We start from the raw sequence: 16227 nt of genomic DNA, 5'->3' as shown, positions 1-16227 counted from the left end.
CTCAAGTCTTGACATATTTTCATCTTTCTCCTATTAATAAAACCAAGCAATCCGTACATCTTTCTTGGAAAAAAAAATCTATCTAGAGATATAAAGTGGCTCTGTACTTTCTTACCTTGCTGATAAGAGATATTTAACATTTACCAACCGAATAATTACAATTGTTAGAAAAAAAAAAAGAAAAATGAAAATAAATTAAAAAACCGTACAATTACTATCACAATTACACAACTCAACTGCCAACATTCAAATTCCACACAACAAAATTACCATGAAGCTCCCAAGTAGGGTTATAATTGGTTGACCCTTCACATTTACATGAGCGACCTATATAAATACCGAGCAACTTCTGTACCATATTACACACGTGTCATCCATCTACGACGCATTTTCTCCATAACTGTTCGACCTTTAACAACTCTTCACCTATATATATTTGTACAAGTTACATGAGATATATGTCATGTCATGCATTGAAGGCATTGAAGGCATTGGAGGCATTTAACTCTCTCACTGAGTACTCTTAAAAAGTTTGAAGAGCAACGTAGTAGCTAAGAGTTTGATTTTGAAGACAATAATTCAGCTCAGATAAATAAACACACACACGCGCGCATATATAGAGCTACAATAATGGTTTGCTTTTGCTTTTTGGTGGATCAGACGAGGAAGGTGAAGAGGAGCAAGCCGGCGGCGGGGACATGCTCGCGGTGCGGCGGCGGGGCGAGCGTCGCCGACATGAAAACAGAGACGAGGTTTTGTTATGTTCCCTTCTATTGGAGATCTTGGAGAGCCATAATTTGTACTTTCTGTGGAGCCATTCTTAAGTCCTATAGATGATCGTTTTTTCTGATCTCTTTTTCTTCTACACTTTCTATTTTATTTTATAGTTTTATGTCTTTTTCTTTTTAACTTGGCGGTGGGAGATATTTAAACTCTATAGTACTTTATGATACAATCAGCTGTGAAATTAACACTAAGCGCCTAACTTGTAACCACGTCATCTTCAATTCCTTCTACTCCCTTTATTTTTTTGTTTTCTTTTTATGTATAATATTATGAACGTTTGTCACTTCTTGAGCTATGTTTTGTCAATATATATTTCTTGTTTAATTAGTTCGTTCAATGATGAGAATGAAGTTGAATGTTTGTAGCCGCCAATTAACTGGCAAATAGATCATGTAATCCTGAAATTAACAGTACGTAGTTGTTTAAGAGGGGGAAATTAGTCGGTATTTGTTTTTCTTTTATTTAATTTGCCTGTATATAATTAATTAATTATTTAGAGAGGTTATCTGTATATGTGGCTTAAAAGTGGAACAATAATAGAATATTTAAAAGTTTATGTTTTTATATTTTTAAGAGAAATATGCCTCAGAAGTGGAACAATAATAGAATATTCCAAAGCATTGCTTATGAAAGAATAATTTGAACTAGTTGTGGCAAAGTTAGTTTCTGCAATCCAATTTTGATGTGGAACATCATCATAATGATGTTTCCAATATTAATTTATTTTTCTTTTCTGTGAGGCAAAAAGAAAAATATCTTAATCCGTTTCTAGGCGGTGAAAGTGGGTCGAACGTTATGGTAAGTATTTATAGTTAAATACCATCAATTATTAGATTTAATGTAGGGACAACATATGCAAAACTCAATACCACTTAATAAACTAATATAATATGGTCAGATATTCACGAGAAACATATTTAGCAAAGATTATGGACAACTCTTTTTCCATCCTATATGAAACATATAATGCACTAGTAACAAAAATATTAGATATATAGAAATGGAAGAGTAGAAATTTACTTCTTTAACGTGTTCATTAATGTATCGTTAATTAAAAATAAAAAAAAATAAAAAAAACTGTTCATTGTTTGAGCAACCTTGGAGGCACACTAATATTCTAACATCATATATTGATAGGAAGAAAATTCTATAATATATAGAATTTACAAACGATGAACTCGTCTTTTATTAGTCGTGGTGTTTAATATCAATTTTATTTAAAATTTTGTTTTTTTTGAAAATTTATTTTTTTTATTGTATAGTTGAGAGGCGGTGATCTTATATGTCCAGTCAGCTGACTGGAATATATATATATATATATATATATATATATGTTCTGATTTCGAAAGTTATTACACAATATTCAACCACGTTCTAGACAACCACAGAAGCATTCACATTATATACACGTCCCTAGTAGTAGTAATCTAAGCTTCAAAGGAATAAAGAGAACAAAAAGTCTTTCCAACAATAGCAAAACCGATCATAAGTATGAACCTTTGAAAAATCAATGACGGACAAAAATAAATTTATAACTTGTGATTGATAACTAAATTGATGCGAGTCTATATAGGAATTAATTAATAATAAAATATCACGCGCTATGAATATAACTATCACGACTCTATGATTAGTTTAGATTTTAGTCATATTTCTACAACTAATTAATGCAGTTGTTTGTAGTTGATAGGAACAAACCACATAAAAACCATATGAAGGCCGCTCTTTGGTAACTCAGAAGCAAATCATGCTACAAATTAATTGATTGTGTGAATTAATAAAATAACATATGCTATGAATATAACTATCATGACTCTATGATTAGTTTAGATTTTAGTCATATTTCTACAACTAATTAATGCAGTTGTTTGAAGTTGATAGGAACAAACCATATAAAAACCATATAAAGGCCGCTCTTTGGTAACTCAGAAGCAAATCATGCTACAAATTAATTGATTGTGTCATAAGACATTAACTGACGAAAGATGTCTTCTTTTGACAGTACACAACCCCTCTTTAGGACTCATTCTCGTGTGTTGGGTCTATTTTTCAAGTAGAATTGGATTAAATTCCTTTCTATTCCATTATTTGCGCCTCGAGATTTTTGAGTGTCAAAAACCGTAGGATTGGATAACACCAATAATTATTTTAAAAAAAAATTTATTTTTCATTAATTGTGGGTTTAGTTTAGGCGCATAATACATATATTTGTGTACATGTGTCTAATGTTTATGCACATCTACTAAATGAAGTTGCATATGAATTTTTCGAAGGTACAAAACAATTAAATGTGCCGACTAGAAATTATAGAAAAACAAAACAAAGAAAGATATGGTTAACCGACTTGCTCACGCATTTCTACAAAACATAGGATTGAAAACTAGCCAAGTTAATAAATGAGATAGAAAAGTCAAAAGGTACAGATGAACTTAAAACAATATTGGTGTATATATAGTTTGACTTTATAAGAGTTCTCTCCATTCTCGTCCTTTTTTCTCCAGTAGGTATGGCCTTTCATTTCCTTTTAACATATAGTTATGGCCTTCATTTTAATGAAGAGAAGAATTTATGAATTTTAGGTTACATGTATCTTCCTAGCTATATGTTTGTTCTTACAATATAAGGCATAAAAAAAAATAAAGAAAAAGGCTATAAATTGGTTTTGTAACACTTTTGTTCATTTAAATGCAATGCACATAGATTTTGCCATGACCTTAATGTATTTAATACATTCAGTACACCATGTATAATATATAAAAAGGTAAGATTTGAACTACTCCATTCATACAGGGTGGATACATATCCAATCCGTACACCTTAAAGAGAAAATTCGTAACCTATTCCAATCATACAGGGTGTATATAATTTAAACGTGTATGTAAATGTCAATTTTCCTTCAGAGGAAAAAGTAACCGTCGTCATTTTTCATGCTCAGCTTATAAATCCGGATAACTTGGCTACTAAAACATTTTTATGCATACGTAAAAACGACAGGAGTATGCAAGGCTGAGCGTATCTACACAGGGTAAATTTGTAAATGAAAATCCACCCATGTATTTTTATGTTTTTCGCTCGAGAAAACCGTTTTTGCTTCGAATTTCTCCCTTTCTTTGGTCAAATTGGGAAAACTATATGATTTCTCTCATATATAAATGTTAACGTCACTTTTTCTGTCACTCTGTTGGTCACTTTTTGCATTTATTGTTTGACACGTATATTTCATTATCTCATTTTCTGCTTAAATAATAATATATTCTGTCAGTGGAGTTCACGTCTTTAACAATAAATATAAAAAGTGACAAATATAGTGACAGACAGTGACGCTAGTATGACAATGAAGATTTAGATGTTATACTCTATATCCAAACAAACCATTTCTTTCTTATCTCCTTTCTTGTCTCCTCTATCAATTATCCCATGCACTTTGGTAGAAACTCTGATATTGTGTGCCAATGTGTGCCCATTGTGGTTAGTGCCACTACATCAACCCGCTCGCCTCATGTACGTTGGGAGGGGCGCCTGTCTAATATGGAAGAGGGGACTAAGGTTCCAATATGGAAAATGGGACCAAATCGCCGTGAATTTTATTGTAGGATCATCTAGAATCAGTGTCGGCCACGGCGCAAATTGGATAATTATAGATCAGTTAGAATAAGATTTTGTGTTTTCATGCAAAACGAGTATCGCTTACTCGCTACAATATTGGCATCAGAGTTTGGAGGCAATCAATCATTTTTTAGTTGAAAATAAAAGAACAATTTAGTAGATTATGAAGAGTAATTTGTTAGATTAGTTTCCGGCGATTGAGGGTCCGCTGCCAGCCAGTGACCTAAGATTGACTTCTGGTGGTATCTGGTAATTTTCTGATAGTAATATTATAGATTGCCTTTTTTACCATCAGGAGTAATTTCACTAATCCATATGTTGGACCTTTCACTCTAACTAGTCTAAAAGCGTAGAAATCATTGGGTCAATATTTGTGGCCTAAAAAGGGTGTCTATTTCAACGGGTATTTGTCTCCTTTTCGTTCTCTCTTTTCCACTCTACCAAAGATAGGCTTAAGCAAGTTTTGTGCTCGTTTCTGTTGCCCATGAGAAAGAAAATGAGACAAATACCCCTTTAAATAATACCATTTAATGTTTGTGTCTCAAACGTTGGCCCGTTAATTTCCATCCCTTTGGATTAGAACCAATCAAAGGCTTAACATATGTATTACCAAAATTATCCAATGGTCAAAAAGATAATCTACAAGATTACTACCTAAAAATTACTAGATGTTGCTGAGAGGCAATCTTCGACAACCAGTCACCAGTGTCGGTAGCCATATGTAACGACACGATTTTTCAAACCGCTACTTAGCATTCTTAAAACATAATTAACTCCTCTTAAACTTTTACTGGATTTAAACATCTTTTTAGTTACTAAAATTTCAAGGGAATCTTTTTTTAATTTAAAACTTTTTTCCTCCTATACTTTAATCTCACATATAATCCGAAGAGTACACCACCTAATCAAACTAATTGAGGAGAACGGGTTTTGGAAAGCACCTAATTGAAACCATACTGCACTATAATAGATATAATTTATTTACTCGGGAAATCACGGCTCTAAAATTATGAAAATCCCATATTATACTATTCAACGTAATATGTCAAAATATTATGGACAAAGGAACATTTAAATTCTTAGCTAGAATTTCGAAGAATTTTCATAAGAATTTAAATTTTTGATCGTCCCATCAATAAATTATAATTTACTCTTTATTAGCAAAAACTTAAACTTATAGAAGCATACAGCATATCATTAATGGGGCCTTTATAACCTAAGTTTTATAAACATTGCATCATGACTTAATGTTAATTTTCAAATCAACCATACTATATGTGGAATTTATTTGCATTGTGGTTTCCATAACCATGCCTCCATCGCCCTATGTCGGCTAGCCGCCAATCCATTAGAATATAAGAGGTATAAGATTTTACTCGATCTACCAACAGCATGAACAACTTAGTGCGTGAAAGTTCCGTGAGCATAAATATCCTCACAAAATATTTACACACAATGAGTCATATAAAGTGCATGACCATTATGTTACACTATGATAATTCCATTTTTGATCTTTGGGCCCCGTGCACGTACCCTTTACGTGAGAGATTAAGGGAAGTTAGGGGAGCAACCTAAACATTTAGTTTGACTACCCATAGACCTGATTCATTTTAGCCTCTCATCCCTCAAGAACGGAGGGTGGTACGGCACTTAACTTGTCTTTGTTACCTTAGTCTCTTCATTTAGGTAAACATGCGATTATGATCATGTCACATAAATATTTTAATCATAACTTAACTAAGGAGGGACATACTTTAAAATAACTTAATCATCATTCGTAATATACACATGTTCATCATCACTACTCATCAATCATAAAGAACATATGAAGATGAGGCAAACAATGCAACAACCACATTTTTTAAAACCATTCATATTGTATGTGAGGTTTGTACTCACCTAATTAAGCACAATCGCACTTAGAACACTCGTTTCTCTTGTTTTTGGAACACATCCTAATAACAACACTTACTAGTTTTTGGGGGTTTCTTGGTCGACTTATCCTTGAAAACTCAAAGTCTTATTCGTATGTTATGAAAGTAGTTATTAATTAAATTTTAATCGAATAATCCTAATCAGTATTAATCGTTGTCGGATAACCTTTTTCAATTAAAGGGCACAGCTCCATCTTTAGGACTCATACTCGAGTGCATTGGGTCTATTTTCCGAGTAAAATTGGGTCTAATTCCTATCCATTCTATTACTCTCGCCTCGAGATTTCAGAATGTTAAAAATAACACCAATTATTACTTAAAAAAATTATTTTTCATTAATTGTGGGTTCAGTTTAGGCGCATACTACATATATGTGTACATGTGTCTAATGTTTATGCACATCTATTAAATGAAGTTGCATATGAATTTTTCGAAGGTACAAAACAATTAAATGTGCCGACTAGAAATTATAGAAAAACAAAACAAAGAAAGATATGGTTAACCGACTTGCTCACGCATTTCTACAAAACATAGGATTGAAAACTAGCCAAGTTAATAAATGAGATAGAAAAGTCAAAAGGTACAGATGAACTTAAAACAATATTGGTGTGTATATAGTTTGACTTTATAAGAGTTCTCTCCATTCTCGTCCTTTTTTCTCCAGTAGGTATGGCCTTTCATTTCCTTTTAACATATAGTTATGGCCTTCATTTTAATGAAGAGAAGAATTTATGAATTTTAGGTTACATGTATCTTCCTAGCTATATGTTTGTTCTTACAATATAAGGCATAAAAAAAATAAAGAAAAAGGCTATAAATTGGTTTTGTAACACTTTTGTTCATTTCAATGCAATGCACATAGATTGTGCCATGACCTTAATGTATTTAATACATCCAGTACACCATGTACAATATATAAAAAGGTAAGATTTGAACTACTCCATTCATGCAGGGTGGATACATATCCAATCCGTACACCTTAAAGAGAAAATTCGTGACCTAATATAATTTATATGTATATGTAAATGTCAATTTTTCTTCAAAGGAAAAGGTAACCGTCATTTTTCATGTCCAGCTTATAAATCCAGATAACTTGCCTTCTAAAACATTTTTATGCATAAGTACAAATGACAGGAGTATGTAAAGCTGAGCGTATCTACACAGGGTAAATTAGTAAATGAAAATCCACCCATGAGTTTTATGTTTTTCGCTCGAGAAATCCGTTTTTGCTTCAAATTTCTCCCCTTCTTTGGTCAAATTGGGAAAACTATATGATTTCTCTTTTCTATTGTACTAAACAATGTCCAGAAATTTAGATTAAGAAATGTTAACGTCACTCTTTCTATCACTTTTTCCATTCATTGTTTGACACGTGTATCTCATTTTCTGTTTAAATAATAATATATTATGTCAATGGAGTTCACGTGTTAAACAGTAAATATAAAAAGTGATAAATAGAGTGATAAACAGTAACGCTAGTATGACAATGAAGATTTAGATGTTATACTATAAATCCAAACAAACCATTTCTTTCTTATCTCCTTTCTTGTATCCTCTATCAATTATCCCATGCACTTTGGTAGGAACTCTGGCATTGTGTGCCTATGTCTGCCCATTGTGGTTAGTGCCACTACATCAACCCGCTCGCCTCATTAGGGGTGGCAATTTGTGTTGACGGGTTGTGTTCGTGTCGTGTTGAACCCCTCAGTTGACATGAATATGTCTGACACGAACACGACATGTTTATTAATCGTGTCAAAATATAAAACCCAAACGCGACCTGTATATTAGCGAGTTGACACGACACGACACGACTAACCCGTTTATTAAACAGGTTGTAAACGTGTCGTGTCAACCCGTTGATTACCTGCCAACACGTTTATGAAATAAGTGATTAATAGGTCGTGTTAACCTATTTTTGAACCTGTTTCTGAACCCATTTCTAAACCTATTTATGAAATTGGTGATAAATGGGTCGTGTCAACCTATTTCTGAACCTACTTTGAACATGTTTATAAAATGAGTGATAAAACATGTTTCTCAACCTGTTTAACATGATGTAGAGACATTACATAATCTAAGTTCAAAATTAAAACAAACACATAAAAGTCTCTCACAAATTAGAAAACAAACACATAAAAGTCTCACAAATTAGAAAACAAACACATAAAAGTCTCACAAATTAGAAAACATGATTAATAATTAAACATTTAAATAATTTTTTGTAGTGAGGGGACTCTAAGTACATCATTACGTTCAGGAGAAGTTGATCCCTGTGAGAAAGGCTCCTCATCTTTCAATGAAAAGTTGAAGATATCTTCTGTAAGATCCTCCACCTCTTCATTGAAATCTACACGAAAATAAATATATATAGATACAAGTTAGTTCAAAATCAATATAGGAAATATAAATAAATTAAATAAGTTTGAAAGATTCAAAAGCATTGGTCTTTTGGCTAGTTGAATCCTTCTTGTTTTTGTTGTACGCTTCAAAAATAGAGTACAACTTACTCCTCATTGATATGCATTCAAGACAATCATCTCCATAAAGCTTTTTGTAACTGAACTCAACAAGCCCAAGCTTAAAACGAGGATCTAGAACACATGCTATAGCCAAGGTAAGATGGAACTGAGACTAATACTTTTGAAACTTGCCCTACATTGTTGTTGCCATATACTTTAAGTACTCATCATCACCTTCTGAATATTGTTTCAACATGAAGCAACAATGCCAAATGGAAGGGAAGTACAAGTTGGTAGTGGGATACTTTGTTCCAAAAAATTTAAGAGTTGCATCATAGAACAACTTTAAAAAAGTTTTAATCTTTTCAACTTTGTCCCACTCGGCACTAGAAGGACAATGCTCGTAGTTTAAATCACTCAACTCTAAATGTTGAAATACATGGCGATAGTAAAGAGCACTTTCAAGCATAAGATATGTCGAGTTCCACCTAGTTGGTACATCGTGACACAACCCTTTCTTCTCACTAATTGCAACTAACTTCACGCAATCTAAAAACTTTTGCTTCCTCACTTGGGATCCCTTGACATATTTGACACTATCACGGATCTTAACAATAGAATCATCAATCTGCTTCAAACCCTCTTGCACAACTAAATTAGTGTGCACAACATCACATGTGAAATAGATCGCCATTGTGTATGAGAACCCTTTTCACAACTAGTTGCTCTCTTAACATGTCAACGGAAACACCATTTGTAAAAGCATTATCTAATGTCACACTAAACACCTTGCTCTCAATTTCCCAGTCACTCAAAAAACTATAAAGTTTTTCAGATAAAGCAACGCCACTATGTGGGGGTGGCATAAAACTAAAGTTTAACACACTTTTATGCAAGTTCCAATTCTTATCTATGAAATGCGCAGTGAGACAAACATATCCATCACTAGTCAAAGAACTCCATGCATCAGAAGTAAAGTTAATTCTACCTGGAGTAGCCTCTAACATGAATTTAATTCGTGACATTTCCTTTTTGTAAAACTTTAAAGAGACCAATTGAATTTGAGGGTGCAAGTACTAAAATAGAGACCTTATTCCCGCATATTCAACAAAATTAAAAGGTATATCATGCATGATTATAACTGCTACAACCATTTCACGGAATTTTTCGGGATTATACTTACCTCCACTAAGTGTCACTGCACCAGCTTCTTGGGCAATAAGCATCTGCCCTATATCACGGTAGGAGGTTTCCAAACAACTCACAAGATGGCGTTTCAGATTACTAGTTCCGTACTTCCTATCCGCGAGGTACACAGAGTTACAATGTTTGCACTTGGTCTTCAATTTCTTGTCCGGACCCAAAGGAAGATGAACAAAGTGCCTCCAAACTTTTGAGGTCAGCTTTCTTTTTCTTTTCTGGAGTTGAACACCTTGAGGTTTGGTATTCAAACTCGATCCATCAATCTCTTCAACCTCAACATTCACACTTTGAGACTCAAATTACTCAAGATCAATTTCCATTGTGTTAAATTAATCTGCACAAAATAAAACATTACTTAAACATTAGTTTAATTGTGGAAGAAAAGAGCACAGCCCTCTTTTTTTTATAGTTTCTACTTTTTACAACTCTTTTTGAGATTATATAAATCATTTGATATTATGTTCATTTTTCTACAATAATGCAAATGTAAATTGCTTAAAATCAAGGAACATGTCGATTAGCTCTAGGCTTAGGAAAAGGCAATTCAAATTTGTTTAGTCTAATATGCTTCTGTAAGAGAAGGCAACTAACAATGGATAAAAGTACCATACACACACACACACCCGCACACACACACACGACAGAAGAATTGGCAGGTATTGTCACCAACTAATTAAACATTAATTTGTCTAAACCCAAACCCAAACCTATTTATGATGCTTCACTCCGATGAGGTAAAAATTAGTCTACTTGCTTGTATGATAAAAAATTACAGATTGATAAAAAAAAAAAAAGGAACTGAACTGATTTAGGTTAATATGAATATAATGGAGTCTAAGCAATACCACTATAGCTCATCTTTGCCATCAATCTCAAAGTGAATACAGATAAAATAACAAATAAAAACCACAAACATAGATCAAATCATCAAAACAAAAACAAAAAATGGACAGGGGAAATACCTGTCGAAGAACAAGACCGAATCTGCTCCACAAGCAAAGAATCTGTTCCCCAAGGCCGATTTTGATGAAGAATAAGGGCCGAATCTGTTCCCATTCCTCCCCAAGGTCGAATCTGATGGAGAGAGTGAATAGTCCAGAGAGAATGGGGCGGAGAGGAAAGAAGAAGAAGAGAAGCGGTGGGTCTGGACTGAGAGAAGTGGTGGTCCTCCGGTGGATTGAGAGGTCAGGCGGTGGTCTTTCGGTGGACTGAGAGCTCAGGCAGCGGAGAGGAGAGTTGAGAGAGAGTGGAAGTCAAAGGAAAGACTAAAAGAGTCGAGAGACAGAGACTAGACAGAGACTAAAGAGAAAAAGGGTTTGGAATATTGGGCGGCTGAGAGATTAGAGAATAATAAATAGTGAAACATTTTTAACCTAGGTAATAAACGGGTAACAAACGGAATGTATAAAAGTGTTACCCAAATATGACACGTTTCATAAACGGGTTATCGCGGGTCAATTGCGGGCTGGCGGGTCAACCTGAAAATGACACGTTATTTAATCGTGTTTCGTGGGTTCAACCTGATTTTGACCCATACATATTTATGATAAACCCAAACCCGCTAATTTCGTGCGGGTTTCGAGTCGTGTCGTCGTGTCGCTACCTGGATTGCCAGCCCTATGCCTCATGTACGTTGGGAGGGGCACGCCTATCTAATATGGAAGAAGGGACTAAGGTTTCAATATGGAAAAAGGACCAAATCGCAATGGATAGGCTATGTTATCCTGTTCCACCCTAGTAGCAGCAGGCACCAAATCTCAGAAATTCCGGATTCTCAAAGCCACCAATGGTCTTCTCACAGAGTTCTTGAGGCCCTTCTCAAACTTAAGACATCTAAGGTGTTCAGATTCCACCAAAGATGGCACAAACCGGGATAGGTCATTAAACTTGGCCTCATACTCCCTTACAAACATGTCACCTTGAAGCAGAGACATGAATTCCAGCGCTTTTTCATCCCTATAACTCTGAGGGAAGTACTGCTCATTGAACAGTGTCTCAAACTGCTCCCAGGTCAGTCTTGCAACATCTATTCTTCTTTTGACTTGTTTCCACCAAGTATTTGCTAAGCCCTCCATCTTGTATACCGCAAATTCCACCCACCTAGTATTTATCTGGGACTCCCATAGTACTCAAGTGCTTCACTATGGAGTCAAACTAGAACTCTGCTTCCATGGGTCCTCCCTCACTATTAAACGAGGGGATAGGTGCACGCCTATTCCTGGAAGTAACCTTGCTTCCTATCCTCAACCGACCGCTCGTTTTGAGCTCTAGTGGCCATGCCTTGAAAGGCATCATACATGGCATCCAGAAATCCCTAACTCTGTTGTGCCGGTTGATTAGCTAGCTTACGGCGAGGCGCCATTTCCTTTAACAGAAATAAAACTAGATTGTTCAGTGGATTACATATGTCACACATGTATGTACAATCCTAGAGTTTCTTAACCTAGGCTCTGATACCACTCTGTCACGCCCCCCAAACAGGGTGGGTGACGTGGAGCTCGATTAGGGATTAATAAAGCAGATTCCCAAATGAGCCATACTCAACTTCATTTAAAATATAATACAATTTCTAAGTCCTGAGCCTCTGACAACACACAGGGCTCCACCCACAGGATATATGGCATTGTACATACATGAACATGTAAATAATCAATTAAAACAGACATCAACAACAGTCTAGTAAATCCAACTATTACATGAGTTTACAGAATTCTCGATTCCTTACATTTATGTCAGAGAATGAACACAGTCCTATTTTGCTCCAACAACAGCACCACTCAGCTACTCCATAGAAAATATTCAGCTACTGTGCACCACTCCTAGAATCTCCTGGGAGGGGTTTAATATTTATAAAAACATAAAATGTGAGTGAAATGCCTAGTAGGATATAGTTTGAAATGACTGTATAATTAAATGAATAATAAATGACAATGAATAAATAAATGAACAAGTAAATAAAATAAGACATTCAGTTCTGACAGGCAGCCGGAACCTCACATCCTTTTTCTCAAAGGAAATATAACTAAAAATAACTGTGTTACAAGCATCAACAAGTAATTAGTACAAATTACTCACCTACCAAGTGCCTCGCCTACCCGGACCGAGTTTCGGGTTCTGACCCCGAGGATGCACTCTCCGCATCCTATCTAGGCTTACAGCAATATATTCTTACCGGTTCACAAGATCTCTTTTCTTAAGAAATCATTCATTTAACATTATGAAATCGTTAATATGACCCCATGAACTACTCAAGCCGCGGGCCACATGACTGGACAAGCCATGAGGTTCCATGAACTAAACAAGTCATGGTTTTTAAATTGTTTTTCTTTCGCAAACAATCCCCTTTCTTTAAAACATTTACAAGGCCAAAATCCTTTTTGAAAACAGGCTCACAACGAAAAGGGGATAGAAATCCTACCTCGCACTATCAAACCTACGACTAGCATTGCCTTTTTTCAGCTTCTGCTTCCTTAAGCCCCTTCAGTCTTAATCCTCAGTGATCACTGATGCGAGACAACACTTTAGGATTAATTCTCATTCCTAAAGCAACCCAATCTCAATCATGTACCAAGATTCCCAATTAGTGTGTCCTAATCCATTTTCATGTTTCAAATTATCATTACAAGGGTTTTCAATCTCAAATGAAGGATTAAAGATGCTAATCCATTTATCTTAAGTCCCCAAATGAAGCTAATTTGGGTTCCCCCTGAAAACAGGGATCAAAACAGTAATTTCAGGCCGAACAGGGTCAAACCCCGTGTCAACCGGTCGACCGGTGATAGAATAGTGCATCACCATTGGTCGACCGGTGGGGTGCAATCCGGTCGACCGGACCAGTCGACTAGTGGCCTCAATGTAGTCCGATCGACCGGTGAAGAACTCCAGTGCGAGAAAACTCACGAAAATCAGTTTGAAAACCTGCAAATCCAATCCTAAACCAAAATATTTCAATGGACAACCACTAGATCCGGGTCCTAGGTCCTAAAATAAGTCCAAAAAACCCAAGATCTCCAATTTCTACCCTAGTTTTACTCAAAATCTGTAAAAATTCGCTTCGAACCAAAAATAAGTTTTAGAATCCGAAATCTAGGGATTCAAGAGAGGTTTTTCAGAAATCTTACCTTGAATCCTTCTCTTGACGTTGAAAACGCTTTGAAACTCCCCTTTGGTTCAAGTTTCGTTTGATTTGGGACAAAAATGAGAGGGAGAGAGAGAGAGCACGGGAGTGAAGAGAAAGAGAGAGAGAGTGAATGCACGGGAAGGAAGGAAAAGAAAAAAGGAAAAAGGAAAAGAAAAGAAAAAGAAAAAAAGGAAAATAAGTAAAAGAAAGGTGTTACTAAATTTAAAATAACTGTCCAGAAATGTGCCCATACACACTTCTGGGTAAACATGTAAATACTGAGAATATTTAAATACCTTAGAATTATTTAAACTCACACGTGTCAGAAACATTTATTAATCAATACTCACTTAATAAATCCAGATTAGGCACACTAATAATCTCAATTACCTTAATTAATCCCAATTAATTCTTCAGGGTGTTACAACTCCACCGCCCTTAGGGAATTTCGTCCCTGAAATTAAAGCTTACCTCAAAGCGCAAACAGATGCGGATACTGCTCCTACATCGTCGTTTCAAGCTCCCATGTCGCTTCCTCAACTCCATGGTGCTGCCATAATACTTTCACTAACGGAATCTCACGATGGCGCAGATATTTTATCTTCCGGTCAAGAATCTGAACTGGTGCCTCCTCGTATAACGCGTCATACTGTATCGGGACATCAAACCACTGCACTACAGCTTCCGGCTCAGGTTGACATTTTCGAAGCATGGAGACATGAAACACGTCATGTACGTGAGATAATTCAGGCGGTAAAGTCAACCGATAAGCCACCACTCTGACTCATTGCACGATCGGGAATGGTCCCACATACCTTGGTGCAAGTTTCCCTTTCACACCAAACCGAACAACTCCCTTGCGTGGGGAAACCCTCAGCAAAACAAAGTTCCCTTCTTGGAATTCCAAAGGCCTACGCCTTCTATTAGCATAGCTTTTCTGACGACTTTGAGCTGTCAACAGTCGTTCCTGAATCACGGCTATCTTCTGATTATTTTCTTGAATAACCTCTGGTCCAGTACTCAGTCGATCCTCTGGTTCCAACCAAGAAACAGGTGACCTACAAGGACGACCATAGAGAGCCTCAAACGGTGACATACCGATACTGGCCTGATAGTTGTTGTTGTACGCAAACTCGGTAAGATGCAGGTATTTCTTCCAGTTTCCACCAAATTCCAGAATACAAGCACGAAGCATATCCTCTAGAATCTGAATTACTCTTTCAGATTGTCCATCAGTCTGAGGATGAAATGATGTGCTGAAGTTTAAGTCTGTTCCTATGGCTTCCTGAAAACTCTTCCAATACCTTGCATTGAAGCGGGTATCACGATCGGACGTGATAGACAGTGGCACTCCATGTAGTCTCACGATGTGCTCTAGGTACAATTCTGACAGAATCTTCTGAGAATACATCGTACGGAACGGTATGAAGTGCGTGAACTTCGTCAACCTGTCCACCACCACCCATATGGCATCGTGCTTCAGCTCGGTTCTCGGTAGCCCCATTAGAAAATCCATAGTGATGTGCTCCTATTTCCATCCAGGGATAGGAAGAGGTTACAACTTTCCTGCTGGCTTCTGATGCTCAGCTTTAATCCGGAGGCAAGTCACACATTCTGAGACATACTCACAAACGTCTCTTTTCATGCCCCTCCACCAGTATTGTCTTTTTAGGTCCTGGTACATCTTTGTACTTCCCGGATGTATAGCAAACTTCGATTTGTGAGCCTATCGCAGAATTATCTTCTTTACCTTATCCGCCTTAGGAACAGCAAGACAGTTGTGAAAATACAAGGCTCCATCCTCTCGGATTCTCCAATCCTCGAGTTGCCCTCCATTCTGGATTCGAATCCAGATTCCTTGGAGGTGTAGATCCTGCAATTGATTCTGCTTAACCTGTTGCACAATATCCGGTGTAGAGCCCAGATTATACACCATAGCCTAGTTATAATCTTCGTAGAACTGAAGATCATACTCACTCACCACTTTAGTCCTTTTCCAATCTTCCAAAGCTAATAACGCCAGAGTCCCCGTCATCTTCCTGCTAAGGGCATCAGCCACCACATTAGCTTTTCCAGGATGATATTGCAGAGTGAAGTCGTAATCTTCCATATACTC

General features: G+C 36.2%; 1 protein-coding gene across 1 annotated transcript; it reads left to right on the top strand.

Annotated features, from left to right (window-relative positions):
- Positions 1 to 474: 474 nt before the first annotated feature.
- Positions 475 to 1069, top strand: LOC21393501. The gene has a single exon (XM_010091078.2). The coding sequence runs from the start codon at positions 631 to 633 to the stop codon at positions 835 to 837; it is 207 nt and encodes a 68-aa protein (XP_010089380.1). The 5' UTR covers positions 475 to 630; the 3' UTR covers positions 838 to 1069.
- The last annotated feature ends 15158 nt before the right edge of the window (positions 1070 to 16227 follow it).

This window comes from Morus notabilis, unplaced genomic scaffold (genome assembly GCF_000414095.1).
Source record: "Morus notabilis unplaced genomic scaffold, ASM41409v2 Scaffold561, whole genome shotgun sequence".
Lineage (NCBI taxonomy): Eukaryota > Viridiplantae > Streptophyta > Magnoliopsida > Rosales > Moraceae > Morus > Morus notabilis.
Note: the sequence above shows the minus strand (reverse complement) of the source record. Positions and strands in the feature narration are given on the sequence as shown.